We start from the raw sequence: 17724 nt of genomic DNA, 5'->3' as shown, positions 1-17724 counted from the left end.
AAGCCTTCTTCTTTCTAATCATTTAAATTGTAATTTTATTGAACCATGGAATACGTGTTATTTAACAAATATAAGAAACGCAAATAAAAATACTGTAGGTTACTGGTGATCCATGCGACGCGGCGTGATGATCAAAGTCACTCAACCCTATATACGATTTTCCGGTCCTTTATTGTACACGATAGGTCGTTTTTGATCCGGATTAATTTTCATCATTTTTACAAATATACAAAATTATTAAGTAATGCGTAAAATAATTAAGTAATGTGTGTTTGCTGCATAAAGCAATTTTAACGTCCTAACAGTAGTTTAAATATCATAATTATTTTGATCCAAACAAAATTATTTTCAAATCCATATCTAGTTAAAAAATTTTTTAATGTTTCAGCAAAACCATTCTTTTCGTGTTCATAATGCTCACACGGAAAGAATATTGAAGTATCTAAAAGTTGGACCAGATACAAATAAGAATTTTCTTAAAATCTTTAAAATTTTGGCCAGATGCAGATCTGAAAGTAATTTTGTTAGGCTATCAAAATAATTATATAATACCTTTAAATTGTTGGAACATGAAAAATATTTGCATTATTATAGCAATATTATCATTATGCAGCGTTCTATATATTTCTATTATTTTGCTAGTCTAGTAAAATTATTTTGAGATTTGCATCTGGCCAAATTTTTAAAGACTTCAACAAAATTTCGTTCCGCCCACATTGATTTCAATAGCACTATAGGAAGCAATCGCATATGTCGCGACTTGTCGCAGAGTCTCTGGCAATAGAAAGTGACGTGATCGAAACGCGAAGTAAAATGGGTTAAAATTAGGCTGAAAACTTTACAGTACTGACCCGAGCCAGATTCTATAATTGGAATAAGGCGAAAGGTTTGCCGGTGAACTGTCTTGCATGTCGACCCTGTCTCAAAGCTGCCTTATTACGTATTAATAACACAACGTTCTGACCTACCACCCTGCTTTGGCTTAATGTGCAGAATCCAAGATTTACCTGTGCCCCAGTTCGCGCTTATCACTGCGGGCGCCGTGCGTGCCCTCGTTGTAGCTGTCCAGGTCTTGCTCGCTACGATCGTTCCTGGTCAGTCCTACGTTAAGGCCAAACATGGTACGATGGATCGATTCCTCGGGGAATACGTTCGAGTCGTCCGGGAATCGCACCCTCGGTCCTGCACCGTGAAATTCGTGTCGTCTTCGTTGGCAATTAAAGGGGTTAGGGTTCCACGATAATAAAAAGTCTGTTCTCTTCAACTAAACTTCTTGTACGGTTCATTTTTCCTCCTTTTTTTCTCCATATTAGAGAAAAAGAAAGAGAAAACATGAACGGTGCAAAAAGTTTAATTAAAATGAACAGGCCTAAAATAAGCTCACGATTCGCATCTTCATGTGGCGTTCTTAATAATAAGAGCGACGAAATACGAGATAGAATCGAACAAAATGCGAGATAAAATTAGAATGTAATGTTAAATTTATGGCTGCAAGTCTACGTTGCAGAATCACAAACTCCGAAAACACACTGAGAAAAGAAGTCGAAATATTCAGAAGCGAATGTTACTTTTTACTGACGTTTTTTTCGATATTAATTGCTTGTAAGAAACTTTGACTATGATGAGACAAAATATACACTTTTGTGAAATATATATTTCATGTTTCTTATTAATTATGAAAAAATAAAATAGATGATTTATCAGCTAAGAATAAAATTTCGTCATATTTAAATAAGGATTTATTTCAGTAAAATAAACATTATATCTCACAATTAAATTTTTAAATATCTTTTTCTTAGTGTATAACTGAAGAAAGATGACAAATCCGCGTAAAATAAACCGTCTAACATTCACTCGGTTCTTAAACTGGATTTTACGGATTGTGAACTTGTCTCGTTGCTTTGAACCCTTCAATCCGCCTCCGAAGATGTTATTCGTATTTATTCTCTAAAAGTGAATCAGTGACTTCAATGCTACACTTATAACTGATGTAATCATCAGCAAATATTTATTGTTTTTCAACAATAATACTGATTCACTTTTAGAGAATAGAAAAGAATATATCGATAATTACGATAGTTTGCCTACGAGGTTGCCTCCGCAATACGGAGTATCTTCTTAAATACCATTTATCGCGCGATAAATTTTCTATCGTAAACGAAGATTACATCGACACTTATTATGACAGATTAGACATACACGGAAAAAACTACATATTTTGCTGAATTATTTAAAAATTTAACTATAAGATACACGTAGATCTAAAAATAAATTTATTGAACCATCAAAATGACTATGTAGGAAACTTAAGCATGATGGAATATTGCAAAAAGTTTTGACATTAAGCAACTAGCTTCCCAGACAGCACACATCCACTGGACATTTAAAGGACATCCTGGAAGTCCTTTGGACATTCATTGGGCGTTCAATGGACATGGGCGTCGTAAACGTCCTTTGAATGTCCAATGGACATCGTGCTGTGTAGGTTCAGCATTTACGTAATTAGTTTGATAGATCAAAATTATATATATATATATATATATATATGTTCAGATCTGCATGTAGCTAAATTTATAGATACTCCAGTAAAATTATTCTTTCCGTGTATTAACATCTAAATAAATCATCGTGCGATCTAAAATTCGAAAGACGTGTTTGCAATACAACTGCATTAAAAAAAAACAAAGATAATTACCAATAGCGTTGCTTGCCGGCGTAATGACCACGTTAACATTTCGCTTACTCATCGCGCCAATTGTTCACGATGCGATTTGCTAATTTCCTCTTCAAAACACGAGTGATCGAAATACGTCTTGAAGATCACAAAGTATTCTTAATTGTAATCCTCGACTTCCGTCCCGCACGAGCGGCAAAGTCGTAATGATGGAATACAACTGGTACAACAACTTTCGACCGTGAACAAACAACACTATTTGCAGTCTGATGAAAGCACGGCGAGGCGATAAAAACGCTACGGATCAGGTCCCAAGGGTCAATCGCGTGACGACAGCGATTGAAAAGGCAAGAATAATCGCGGTTCGCGTGATATGCCGTGATTTTCACAGTTTTCTTACGGGCGCGAAGTCGTAGAGGGTCAGAAGGCGAGAACGAACAAACGCGCGAAAGCTTCTGCCGCGCAGCAGCATAGATATGCTTTACTATCGTCGGCCTTGAAAAAAACTAATAAACATTTCAAAATCAGCCGTGTATGGAACAGTACGTGTTCGGATGGATGTTTTCGAAACGTGGCGTATCTCGATGCTGCCCTCAGCAGAGATGTGGTAACGCATATCGTATTCAGATTTTAATTATATTGGATTATTTTAAAATGCCTTTACATAAATTCCTTTCCATATTAAATTTTTTCTGCGGCTTTTATCATTTTTTAAAATTAGGCAACCATTTATTGGATAGAGAATTTAATGGCAATTTATTTTCGGATATAAAAAAGGTTACGGATGACGCGCGTATCTTCTATTACCTAGAGGAAAGTCGCAAATACTGACATAGGTCTTCTGAAGACATCCACTTATTTCGTGGAAATTAACTATCGCAATTTATTAATACATACTGATAAAAACATAAAATGTTTAGATATTCAAAGAAGTAAAGACTCATAATTCATATACTTGTTTCTATATAAAATCAGCTAAAAACAAATTCTACAAATATGAAAATAAAATTCTTATGATTTTCTTTTGCAAATTGCATAGTGTAAGTAATAGTGACAATATTATAGTTTTATATGTTTTAGTTTCTTAAATCAGTTTTATTTATATTTTTCTTTATCATCTTTTTCATAATATGATTTTAAATATGAATAATATTTAAATATAAAATAAGGGTGCAGCGAAAAACTGGCAAACCGTAAGACAGATCATAAACTAACTTAATTTTTATAGTTTTGCGTTATAATGTCAAATAGCCCTATTCGAGTTGAAGGTAATCATGTATTTATGGGTACTTTCCATTTAGTCATACAAGTATCGTTCTGTCTTTGTTATTCATGGAATTCAAAGAAAGATAGAACGACATTTGTGTCGACTTGTATTACTAAATGGAAGATACTCTTTATAGGAAAACCCTAAAAAAAAGAAACTGTCGCGTTATATGTTTGTGTCTTGAAAAACAGCGTAAAGTATGGATATAAATCAACAAAAACGTTTTATATCGAAGAAGTGAAAAGATTATAGACAGAAAATTTTATATACAATTCACTTGTAGGTATCTTGTACAGATGACATACAGATTTACATCCTGTAAAAGAAAAAAAAAATGCTCGTTTTACTTGTCTTTCGAAAAAGTTCACTGTTGCAAAATTGCAAACAGTAGTATAAAAACTGCTAAATTATCTGACAGTAGACTTTCTAGTTTGTTATTTATGTTTCTGAAGTTTTATTTTTAGTTATGTATAAGAAATATTTTCTAAAAATAAAGTAGTACGTCGGTATCGGTGACCTTCCTCTACTTTTTAATAATTTATAATTGAGAAACTTTTTCCACGTCTTTCCTCCAAATGGATATTTATTTAGAAAATATACGTACCTATATATTCTCTCTTGAGATATATTTAGAGATTATTTTTCTTACGGATGTATTTGTGTATATTTCGCTGCCATGACACTAGCCATGGAAGAAGAGGATGTCGTACAACTTCCCGAAATAAGTACATCGTAGCCGAAGTGTATCATTTAAACGAGTTATTTTTGTGCAGTAGTACACATGGATTCGTTTTCGAAAATGCGTAGGTTACATCGGTATTTTTGATGTTGTCGCAACTATTAAAACGGATAAATTATTGGTCCGAAAATATTCCAGAAGTTCGTTTATATCGGTACAGTATGTAAAGCCAACTTCTCTCGAGCGTCGATTAAAATCGTCGCAAAATTGATATAAAAGTTAAGGCCGCTTGAGAAACATCTGATGATAAGAATCTGTTTCAATAGCTTGATATCTGCAATACTTTCATTTTTGTCAATAAAATCAACACGGAAAAACCAATTTTGCTGAAGTATCTAACAATTTAGTTAGATACAATCCGAAAATAATTTTGTTGGATCATCAAAATAATTATACAGGAAATTTAAACACGATGAGTAACGTCGCAAAAAGTTTTAACATTCTGGCAACCAGCTAGAATGTATTATTTTACGATTATTTTAATGATCCAACAAAATTTTTTTAGATCTGTATCTTATGCCTTTAGACATTTCAGAAAAATCATTCTTTCCGCTAATAAGTATAAACATATTGAAAAAAATTCAAATTTTTGCGATTTATACGTATAAGTTAAAACGAATGATTAAACTTGATTTTTAGTACACATAAATTCATATTCACGTCTCACTTTTATCGATAAATGTGCGTATATATTTCTGAGATTTTATAGTATATGTAACATAAACTGTATATTCACCTTATGTACATTTACATTACGATAAAAATGAGGTGAAATATGGATCATATATCTACTTTATCACTTATGTAGTAAAAATATTTTTTAGTCTAGGAAATAAAATTCTTTAGTATATATTCTGTGATTTGTCATTTTATTTAGACAAATACACATTCCGCCCAATATTTTTCTATCAAAATCTATTCAAAATATATCCATTGCTTCCACACGGAATATATCACGTTTAAATATTTATGTGGCATGATTATTGTGATTAAAAAACATAAAATCTAATTTATAACTTATATTATGTTTTACTTATAATAAATATAAGTTTAATCTTTTCAATAATTAATTTAATATCGTATGTAACTTGTTATTCTCTTTTTTATTTTACGTTTAACTTTTTATACATGATAAATGTTCTTACAGTCTTAAGCTAAAAGACATAGTTTTCAATCGTAATGTGCGGATATTTAGATCGCAGAATTTATATTTGTTATTCAAATACTGAATATTTAAAAGGAATATGCATGTACTTAGACGTGTTTCAAAAGCTTCAAACTTGACGCACCGATGATACAAAACAGGTATGTACAGGTGACATAAAGCGCATTCACTAACCTTTGACTGGCCTGTCGGTACCACTTTTTGTTACCACTTGGATCGTTGTCGTTCTGTGGTGTATTAGGCCCCGTATTGTCCTGGTCTCCATGCGCATTGCAGTTTTCAAGCTCCATGATTAGCTGCAAATGCAATTCACAACGTTCAATGAGATCTTTCTACTTGTACTTGTATACATATAGTCTTATTGTTAGCCATAAGTATAAAGCACCCATAATTTATTGCACTTTCTTGGAAAACGCAGTAATAAAATCCAAAAAATAATAACGAAATAAAATTGTTATAAAAATAAATATTATTATTCAATATAATTGTTTCTTAATTTATTTTTCTTTAGATATAGAATGTTTAAATATTTATATGGCATGATTATTGTGATTAAAAAAATATAAATTTAATTTATATTATATTTTATTTATAATAAATATAAATTTAATCCTTTCGATGGTTAATTTAATATCGTACGTAATTTGTTATTCAATCGTGAATTTGTGGGGGTGCTTTATATTTTTGGCCAAGGCTGTATTTATGCATGTGCGGTGGTTATTAATAATATATTGATGTTAATTAAATTTACATTGCCGGCAGGAGTTAAACAATTTTTTATGTTAAACTTGTTTTCCTGTTAAAAATTAAATGCTAAATTTGGTGAATCTGTATTTAAAAATAAATACATTTATAGTGTTCATCGTGGATCATCGAGATAGCACACAGTTCCCGTATTTAAAAATAAATACAGATTTCCCAAATTTAGCATTGAATTTTTAACAAGAAAACAAGTTTAACATAAAAAATTGTTTAACTCCAAAATAAATTTAATTAGTATCAAGAAAATTCTTTCGATAGAGAAATGATGCGAAAAAATGTTCAGCTATAATGACTCGAAGACTCAGGTTTTATTAAACAGGAACAGAGAATTTGCCGCGTAATGACTACATATTTATTCGTTTCTTGGATGCGTGGTTTGTTTTGCCACGTCGTCGCTGCAGAGATCGAACGTTTTGCAAACATTATGACGTACCCTTACAGAAATCTAATACTAACCGATGCACTTAATACTGAAGGTAATTAATTACTTGAAGTATTAAAAGCCCTGTTGTTCGATCCAAATAAGAAATTAATTACTGTTTTTTAGTAATAAATTGGTCAGTATTACACAGACAAAAAAATAAATACACAGTTGGAAAATATATGTTCAATTTAACACAAAATATGTATATTAGAAAATAACACAAATATTATGTAAAAAAATTAACACAAAAAAGACAGTAACACAATTTGTAAGCAAACTATGAAATAGCTTTTCAATAAAATTAACATTTTTGATACGTAAGTTAATATGTATTTTATTCATTTATCTTAGATTTACGTTTTAAACCACATTATTTTTATGTTATTTGGTCACTTACTCATAAATTTTGACATTAAGAAATATTTTGAATATCAATTTAACACAAAATATTTAAATAACATAATCACATTATGTTAAAAGAATACTTAAATTCAACACAAAATTTTAATAAGGAAATTAAATTTTAATAATTTAAATAGACTGTTTCCAAGATAAATATAAAATATTTTTACTCTGTACTGTACACAAATAATACAATTATACTAATAGTATAATTCTCTACACATTTATTATTAATTTAAATTATACTAAGTATTTCAAAAGTTTATATATCCGCAAATCTATCATAAGTTCATCACGAGCATCACATTTATTCAAAATATATTCTGAATCCTGAAAAGTTTAATATACTTTAATTGAGATTATTAAATTAAAACAAATTCGGTTTACTTATATAAAGTTGCTCCTCCGAAAAACATTTTAAAATATTCTTCAAAAGAAAATTAATTCTTGTTTTGAACACATAATAATGAGTTTTTCTAAAATTTGTAATAAGTATATTTTAAGTATTACTTAAAAAAAGAAAGTAAATTAAATAATCACTTTTATTGGCAATAGAATGATATTTTTCTGCGTGTAAACTAGTCAGTATTAAATTTCTGTAAGGGTAGAAAAAGCAATTCGTATTAAGTACTTGCGACACGAACTGCTTTTTCTACTTACAATAAAAGTAATATCGCGAAACTGGTCTCGGACGGGTTTGATTTTTGGCATCCGGACACGCGAGAAAACTCTTCACGATTTACGATCATCGATTTGTCTATCACAGGCAAACGAAAAGAACTCGATGTCGCATATCAGCACAGCCGAAAAATTCTAACTCGATGAAATGATAGCTGTAGATTTCGATCGACCACTTAACCGTCAGAATCGGAACCCGCAATCAGAGCGAATATCAATGGCAGCGTTATCATTCGCGCGTCGAGATTACAAGATTATGCAGTGACTGCTCGAATCGAAGAGAGAAATGTCATTGCTCCGATACCCAGACAATACAACATATCTAAAATGTTGACACAAGACATCTTTTAATTTAGACATTTTATAAACGTCTTTTATTGACGTCTTGTGTCCCGATTTTGAACTTTTGTCGTGAAGGTACTTCCCTTACAGAAGTTCGAATATTGGCCAATATTAACTGCTGCCCAATTTATTACTGAAACACAGTAATTAATTATTTATTGGAGTATGAAGAGTACTGTTGTTCATTACAGATACTTTTAGTATTTCAATAAGTAATTAATTACTGAAATACTAAAAGTATTAATCTGACAACAAAAATCCGAAATACTAAAAATACAGAACAATACTTTCAATACCTAAAATAAATAATAAATTAAATAATTGCTGTTTTTCTTTCTGTCTTTCAGTATGAAATTGGTCAGAGTATTAGATTTCTGCAAAGATTTCGGTTTATTATCTACGCGTGGAAGAAAGGTAAACACCCTATTTATGCTCTCTTTCTCCTCTCTCTCTCTCTCTCTCTCTCTCTCTCTCTCTCTCTGTCTCTCTCTCTCTCTCTCTCTCTTCTCTCTCTCTCTCTCTCTCTCTCTCTCTCTCATCCTCTTTCACGCATACATATCCATACAGTGCACTTTATCCGAGGGATATTTTGGGAACGTTTTCAGGACGTAGGAAATCTTCGATAACGTCTATAGGATGTTCCTTGGAGATTTGTACCTTATGGATCACGCATACACGCATGCTTCGTGCTGTCAACGTAAGGTTAACGAGAAAAAGAGCGTTTATTCTCGTACCTCGTCGGCGGTATCTCTTATCACTTTTACAACGGATGTGAAAGCTGACGATTTCCGCTCACAAAATCGCTCGCGACGCTACGAGCTGTCATCTGAAGTTCAATAAGCAGAACCGACGTTCGCACCCTACCGCGATGCAGCTTCACGGAATACTGAGGTCAATTCACTGAACTGCGGCGACCTCGGCCGGCAGGTGTGCCAATCGATCGCGGCGAAAAATCCCTAGATCGAACTCGACGCGCGGCGCCCAATCGGTATGACGAAAATAAAAAGAAAGGGGGAGCATCTCGATCGAATTAATCAGAAATCGATCCCGATGTACGTAATAAATAAAGGCCGCGTTTAGCAGAATGTTTATTTTTCATCCGTTGGAAGTTTTCACTGAGATAGGATTATTCCCTAGATATAAAAGTATAATCCAATCAGCGCGAAGAAAACGACAATTTCAACAGTTGTAAAATAAACATTCTGCTAAACGTGATTAAAGATATTTATTTGCGGAAAATGTATTCGCGGACGTGACAAGACCAACAGCGTTGACATGATGCGTTCCTTATTGTGGCAGCATTGCCGAGCGCGCGAAAATGCAAATGGAGCAGATGATAGAATCGGAGTAAGTGATAGAAGTTTAGACCTTAATATAGAGAAGAAGAGAAAGTCATAAAGAGCACACACACATGCAAAAACGTATCTTTGGAATCGAAAAAGAAAGCAAAGAGAGTTCTTATGTTTTTGGAACATAAGAACGATAATTTCTCAATGAAAGTTTTGTGCATTGTTCGCACAGACTGCGTTCCGTTTCACGTATGATGTGCATAATGCATCATTTATCCTTGTTTAACATTCGGTGAATAACAAGGATAAAGATGCATCATGCGTATCATGCGTGAAACGAAACGCAGGCATAGTAATGTTTCAGTAGACGTAGCCTGTATTTCTTACGGACGTATTTTAAGAAATAACGCATGTGTATGTCATGTAATTTGGATTATGCATTTTGTAATGTAACTCGTATTGTCTTTAGAGGCTCTTTACTCGATCCAGTTAACGTTTTTTTCTTATTCGTCTAATAGTAACTTCTCGAAGTTGGAAAGAAGGTTGATCAATATAAATCATTAATAATATAATGTCATGATTAATGTAATGAATTATTCATTAATAGTACGTAAATGTAATAATTAATGTAATAAATTATTAATAATAAATATAATAATTTTAAAAAGGAAAAACACAGGGATTGATTCTAGGAAAGCGCTCGTATCTTCGTAATGGACTCTTTCATTTCTATCAACGTAGATTAACTTTATCTTGATTTAATTTACTCTTTATCTCTTTATTTAATTCTTAGAATTAAAAAAAAACAAAAACAAATTAAATCCAGATTAAAGTTTATCTATGTTGGAAGAAATGGGGATTTAGACTACTTAGTTAGATTCCAATTAACTTAATCGGCGATTATTAATTTGACAGAATTATATAAAGCAAAGATTAATATACAATTCTATATTTATAATTTATTATTTCCGTTTTTAAATTTAAACCACGTATTGACATTTATTGTTTATAATTTACTATTTGTTAATTTAATCTTTTTTTCATATGTAATGCAACAAAAAATTAATTCCATCCATAATAACGAAAAAGTATAGATATTGTTTATGTTCTGCAATAATAATTCGAAAAACAAAAACTTTTCCAGAAAATGAGTTTAAACGTTTTGAATCATTAAAATATAGTAATATTAATTTTGAAATGTAAGTTTAATGTAATAATTGATTATAGAGAGGAATAAAAAAATATATTATTTTAAAGTATGTTCTTTCTCATTTTCTTTATATTTCCGCCCTTTTTCTGTAAAGAGTTAAAATGACAATTTTCAAATTATATCGTTATTGTAGCAAAATGAACCACCATAATCATCAATTAAGTTAATCAAAGTTTATTAAAGTCACTCCTACGTGCAATTGGACGTTGTCAAACACAAATTGCACAAATTGCATCGCGCTACGAAGAAAAGATATCCTCCTTCATGCTCTCTTCTAGAATGTACAAAATCGCGTTCTTCCTAAAAATAATTTCAACGTCAAACAGAGTTTCACGTGTTAAAGGATTAACGAAACTAAAAGAAAGATGCGTCGAATTGCTTCTCTTCTCTTCTTCTCCTCTTCGGCAGTTCTCCAGATTTGGTGGCATGCACAGGAATGATCGGAGAAGATCATCCGCGACGCGGATGAAGGATCATTTTACTTAGGGAGGGTAGTGGTAGCGATACAGTAATTATAAACAATAAATGGTGCACCTTTCGGATGGTCGAGGCGCGAATAACGTCGGCGACGGCGGCCAAGCCCGTCCGTGGCGCCGTGCGTGACCCGTCGTCGCTCCGTCGTCGTCTGCCGAGAGCCGAGGTCCACGGTGCAGCGGCGGCGGCGGTAGTAGGAGTAGCAGTAGTAGGAGGAAAAGAGAAAGGAGGTAAAAGCCCGTGTCTATTAGCGATCCTCGCGAGCCTCGCGAGCCTCCACCACGCGTACGCGCCGCTTATCATCGTGAACCGCGGTCAACTCGAGTCGTTGTTATCGTCGTCGTCGTCGTCGGCGACGAACGCCACGGAGCGGGTGACAGCCCGTCGCCGTGAACGTCAAACGATTACGTCGTTCGCGATCGGTCATCGCGTATTGCGTAAAACTAATCCAATTTAGGCGGCGACCTCGCGCTGCACTCTCTCCCGTGCAGCCCTCCTCTCCCTCGTCATCATCGCGCGATTACGGCGTTACGTCCGTCGCGTCTCCGCGGCGCATCTCCGTCGATCCTCGCGGGTCTCTCTTACCGGAGGGGATCCACCGTCATCGCGTCGCAGTGAGATCGCTTCTGACGACGCGAAAGGGGGAGGTGGGAAAGGGCGAGAGGAAAGGGGAGAAGGAAACAGGAATCACCCCGAGCCCGACGTGATATAGGGACACGCAGTCTCCTCTCGCTGCGCTCCCGCTCTCACCTTCACGCCTCACGGTACGCTCCTCTCGCGAGAGCGATGCGTCGTCGCGCGGCGGTGCGCGGAATCGCGGATCGCGCTGGTGAGGAAGTTTAACGCGACGCCTCGCCCAACCCACTTTCGACTTTCGTCGTGCTTCGTCGTGACCGCTCCTCCGGGTTGTGCGCGTCCTCGAGCCATGTACCCGCGGTGATACTCGCGCGGCTTCCTCGGACAGCGTTTTCCCTCTCCCAGCTTAACGAGGGGGAGTTCCTGGGTATCGCGTCGCGTCGCGTCGTCCCGCTTCGCCTCGCCCACTGCGCCTCGAACGGGTATGAAATTTTGCGGGACGACGGCGGACTCCGACGGAGCTCTCGAAGTAGCGCGAGTCCACATAACCTTTACGCCACCAGAGACGCAGCGTTCGTTTTCTCTATTTTCCCTGCCGAGTGCCGAGTGATGTATCGACCATCGACCGCGACGATTCGTTTCCGTCATCGTTGTCGTCGTCCCGTCGGATTTCACCTCGCGGAAACGACGCTACGACGTTGAACGGTCCCGTCGTTGCGAATCCATTTCTCTCATTTGTTGCGCCGCGCCTCCCGCAACACATGCGAACATACATATTCATCGTGCTGTACCTGACGATGTTTAGTTTCATTCTGTTCTGTATACTTCTGTTCTCACGCATTGTTATCTCGCGGATACAATCTGTACCTTTGAGTTTTAGTTAATAAATTTGGTTCTCACTCACGCAAGCAGTGTTTTGTGTTTTCATTTCGTACACACATACACACACGTTCGCACGTACCATCCCATTTTTCCTCTTACACCAAATTCTGCACAGATTCTCGAGTTCCGTAAGTATACATTGAGAGAAGGAGAATCTTGCGTTGCGATCACACACACGTTTTTTTCCGTCGAGCATTTTCTTTCAGCTGTATGTTATGATTTTGTAATTCTTGCTGGAACAGTCAAAAGTGCAATTTGCTTTGTCTAAGATTGTTAGAAAATATCTGGAGATTCGATTACTGAAAATAAAATCGATCGTATCAGTGTGAGAATTTATAAGATCGATTTTTTTTTAATTATTTACACATTCTGTAGCTGAATGAGAAGAGCGACATGATACCCATGGTAATCATCTTTTGCTGATTATCAAAACGATGGTGCATTAAAAGATTGACGTACGTGGACTAAGTAATCAAGGGAACTCGTCACACAAGCTGAGAAAATGAATAATCAAGCGTTCAGTTTGGCGGAGAGGCTCATACCTTCGACCTACGTTAACGCCAAGAAGTCTCGCGAGAACCTTATACGGCATTTTATCGAACATGTAAGTCGTGACAAAGCGAGTTTCTCAGTAAACGTCAACTAGCGATAGCATTATATCAATATGTAATATAATTTTCTACTCAACAATATAAAGATAATATAACACATGTTATACATAACGGTTACATTCCCAGATAGCCAAACCAGTCGAGGATCAGTATTGCAAACCATGAGTGCTTTCCAGCAAAAGACACAGGCTGCGTTCATCAGAGAAAACTAATCAGAGCTTAGTGATTCTTTAATATGGTTGAGTCCTACACTTAGATCCAGCAAAGAACTAAAGGCAAGAGCCAATCATTAAAGAATCATTGAAGAACTAAGCTAATTGATCAGTTTTCTCTGTTGAAGTGTAATGCAGTGAATCATCACATCCTCATTGTTCTTCAATGTTAAACTAAGATGAAATCACTGCGTTGCACTGTAGGTGCTTTCCAGCAAGGTACAGATGATACAGAGTAACACAGTGAATCATTACATCCTCGTTGTTTTCCAATGTTAAACAAAAATGTCCATTATTAAACAAAACTGAAATAATGACTGCGCTACACTGTGGGTGCTTTCCAGCAAGGCACAGGTGATACAGTATGTAATGCAGTGAATCATTACATCCTTGTTTATCATTTTTAAACAAAGATGAAATAATCATTGTGCTACACTGTGTCTCTTGCTGTAAAACACCGTATGTTTTGCATATCATAAGAGCTCTCCGGCAGGAAACAGATGATAATATAACAATGTGTGTACAATGAAAACATTTCATCTTTGTTTAACATTGACAAACAATAAGGATGTAATTGTGTTATACTGTATCTCTCGCTGGAAAGTATCCTATGATTAGAATTCCAGCAACTGCCAAATACTGTCTGATGTTTTTCTAAGATAGAAATGTATCAGAAAACCCCCTGCATATATCATAATGGCAAGTTATGCTCTTTTCCCGCTGCATTTCTATTATTATACTATGTTGGTAAATTGTAGATAATGATAGAATCCAAGTTAGGATACACAATAGATAAGAATCTTTTCTATCATAATCAAATTGGCTAGCGACTGTTGACATACTGCTAGCATTCTGCTATCTGGGTTTATCGAGTAGGAAATTATAATATTGATATTACTGTTAATTGGTGTTTGCATAAAACATTCTATGTGATATATCTTCTTGCAATGTTATGTGAAAAACAGCGAAAATGGCCAGAAGAGGGTTGGGACGACGCAACGATAGAAGCATTCCTGTCGGATCTATCACAAATGGACAGCAATAACTTTCCCTCGAATTGTAGCGTCGGCGAACGCGAGGCGAGGATCGTGTCGAATATCGTCGCGAGACGACACTTTCGCATGGGACACGGTATAGGGAGATCCGGCGATCTAGAAGAAGTACAACCAAAGGCTGCTGGTAGCAGTTTAATGTATAAATTAACTAACTCCTTAGTGCTTGAAGTTATACGATATATGGGTAAGGAGTCACGTAGGCATATATTTAGTATAGAGAATATGAAATATGAGTATTTAACTCTCCAAACTCAAAATCTGTGATACAGTTATTGATAAAAAAACATACAGTTATTGGCGGTGGGTTTGTGAGATCCATTTAATTCATGTTGACTGAAAGGCTTCAATTCCAAAGAATTAAAGTGACATACAATTAAATATAGGAACAACCCAGGTCATAAATCGAACGAGCTATAATTAGGTGTAACAATATAATTATAGCTCGTTCGATTTATGACCTGGGTTGTAACTATATTTAATTGTTTGTAAGTTACACGAGAGCGAAAAGAAATGATATTAATTATTAATTTATTTTGTAATAAAGTGACATAATTCGTACAAAAAGGAATGAATACTAAGTTTATTTAAATTACAATAATTCAAATTTGTAGATGTAACATAAATAATATAGGCTTGCTTCTTTTAGCTGAACTTCTTGCACGGTTCATCTTTTTTCTTTTTCTCTCCAACCGTGCAAAAACTTTAGCTAAAAAGAACAGACCTTATAATTCAATGGATCCAATACACCTACCGTCAACTCCGAGGGTTATATATAATAATTGCAAAAGAAATTATTCGTTTAAAATGGCAAAAAAGAAAGATTATGAATCTTGATATTAGACTGATCACAGAAAATTTCATTAGTCCTGTAATTTGTTTCTTTATTTTTTGTCCGGTTCTTTTTGTTTTATTAATATAAAAAGGCATCTAATAAGGATATTTTTGCTCACAGGAGTGAAGAGCATAGCAGGCTGCTTTCTATCACCAATGGCCACAGGAATGAGCCTAGTTCTATGTATGTTAACGCTTAAGCAAGACAGACCACGCGCGAAATACGTTTTATGGCCTAGAATTGACCAAAAGTCTAGCTTCAAGTCTATAATTACGGCCGGATTAGAACCTATTGTTATCGAGATGCAAATAATAGGGGACGAATTAAAAACCGACATGCAGAGATTGGAGGCTCAAATGGCAGCCTTAGGCGAAAGTGTTGCCTGCGTACTTACGACAACCAGCTGCTTCGCGCCTAGAGCGTGCGATTCCGTGGACACGATCGCGGCCCTCTGCAGCCAGTATAACATACCACATCTGGTGAATAATGCATACGGGTAAGTGAAGGATGCACTATTTTTTTATGTATATCTTTAGATCGATACCTTGGCGCTAGAACAACCAACATTCTCTCTCGGCTCAGATGTAGAATTTTTATTCAAAAATCACAGAATGTTGTTGGTTTTAGTCCCAGGATATCGAGGTACATTCCGATTGAAAACGATTTTACTAAATGTATTGCACTATATTGCTAAAAGCTTGCAGAGTACAAGGTGTATGCATCTCATACAAGAAGCGTCGAGAAAGGGTCGAGTAGATGCTTTCGTTCAGAGCACGGACAAGAACTTTCTAGTTCCGGTGGGTGGTGCTATTATAGGCTCCTTCGACAAGAATCTCTTAGATCGCATATCGAAAATGTATCCAGGACGTGCAAGCGCGAGCTCCGTTATGGATGTGATGATAACGCTGTTAAGTCTTGGAATGGCAGGGTACAAACAATTGATTGCTCAACGTAAGGAAATGTATTCTTACCTGAAAGAAGAATTGGGAAAATTAGCAACAAGGCATGGGGAGAGACTGTTAGACACTAAGGGCAATCCAATATCTATGGCTATGACTCTTCAGTGTCTAAGCCATCAACATGACAACAAGCAAGTTACTATGCTAGGATCAATGCTATTTCTGCGTAACGTTAGTGGTACTAGAGTTATAACGACCACGGATTCTAAGCACATTGTTTCACATAAATTTGAAGGTATATATTTTTAAAAATATGATTTAATAACATTCTGAGAACATATTAAATTTATTGAGATACACACACACACACATAATATCTCCATGTAATTATGTTTAACCCGAGAATAGTCACTTGATTTTTTTACGTACAAGATCACTTGAAGTATTTTTATACCTCAATTAAAATCATTATTATTAACAACATATTGTATATTATTGTTTTCCGATTTATTAATATTTGACAATTATGGATATGGATATAATCGTAATTTTCTGAAAAAACTAAGTGGAGACGTGGTTAAGTAGCTTATAACAGTATTTTTAAAAATAAAGATTTTAATTAATATAATTTTTTTATGGCGGGTGGAATATTTTCGATGGAATTGCATATTTAAAGGTTTTTAAAGAATACTTATCAAAAGAGAAAAAATGTATCAAACAACATCCATATAAACAGTATTTTACAATTCATATTTTTTCACCGTTGGGTTGTAAAAATACCCAAGTGACTGTGTGTGTTCCTGGGTTAAAAATATCGTATCTATATTTTAAGCATATATTTGAAATTTATTGTAGATTTTTATTCTTATCGAAGATATTTCCGTTTCATAATATTTACTTTAATTGCTACCACAGGCTGGGGTGCACATAACAGCAATTACAGAGTTCCATATCTGACTGCTGCGGCAGCATTAGGCATGAAGAGATCTGATGTGGATGCGTTCATACAAAGATTGGACAAAGCTTTAACGAAAGTAAGGAGGCGTTCAGCGCCAGTAACGCCCACTGCTTCACTCGCCGGTTCTAGCATCAATGGGGATGCAGGTGGTACTGGTGGACCAGGGGAATCTAGCACAGCCTCAACCAGCCGTGCAAGTAGCAAAGACAGTCTAAGAAAATGAACCGTAATCAACGCAACTGGCCAGTCCAATCAGCACATTAATATCAATTT

General features: G+C 35.2%; 2 protein-coding genes across 8 annotated transcripts in view; one reads left to right on the top strand and one right to left on the bottom strand.

Moving 5' to 3' along the window:
- Positions 1-11808, bottom strand: part of Nt5b (5' nucleotidase B) — a 24789-nt gene extending 12981 nt beyond the window's left edge. Inside the window, exons 1-2 of one of the 5 annotated variants that reach the window (XM_018454028.1) lie at positions 11487-11808; positions 6020-6141 (exon numbers count right to left, since the gene is read on the bottom strand). In XM_018454028.1, the coding sequence (XP_018309530.1) occupies positions 6020-6141; positions 11487-11729 (365 nt within the window). In that variant the 5' untranslated portion in view covers positions 11730-11808. The other 4 variants (XM_018454031.1, XM_018454030.1, XM_018454029.1 and 1 more) reach the window with 4 other exon arrangements.
- SecS (Sec synthetase) lies at positions 11601-17724 on the top strand. Of its 3 annotated transcripts, none has more exons than XM_018454037.1 (6): positions 11601-11656; positions 13260-13488; positions 14673-14946; positions 15715-16090; positions 16292-16788; positions 17409-17724. In XM_018454037.1, exons 2-6 carry the CDS (start codon positions 13387-13389, stop codon positions 17672-17674), a joined length of 1515 nt encoding a protein of 504 aa, XP_018309539.1. In that variant the 5' UTR covers positions 11601-11656; positions 13260-13386; the 3' UTR covers positions 17675-17724. The 3 variants fall into 3 exon arrangements, with proteins under 3 accessions (XP_018309539.1, XP_018309538.1, XP_018309537.1); XM_018454036.1 differs by lacking the exon at positions 11601-11656 and adding an exon at positions 12412-12484; XM_018454035.1 differs by lacking the exon at positions 11601-11656 and adding an exon at positions 12934-13012.

Source organism: Mycetomoellerius zeteki, unplaced genomic scaffold (assembly GCF_001594055.1).
Source record: "Mycetomoellerius zeteki isolate Tzet28-1 unplaced genomic scaffold, Tzet1.0 scaffold421, whole genome shotgun sequence".
Classification (NCBI taxonomy): Eukaryota; Metazoa; Arthropoda; class Insecta; order Hymenoptera; family Formicidae; genus Mycetomoellerius; species Mycetomoellerius zeteki.
Note: the sequence above shows the minus strand (reverse complement) of the source record. Positions and strands in the feature narration are given on the sequence as shown.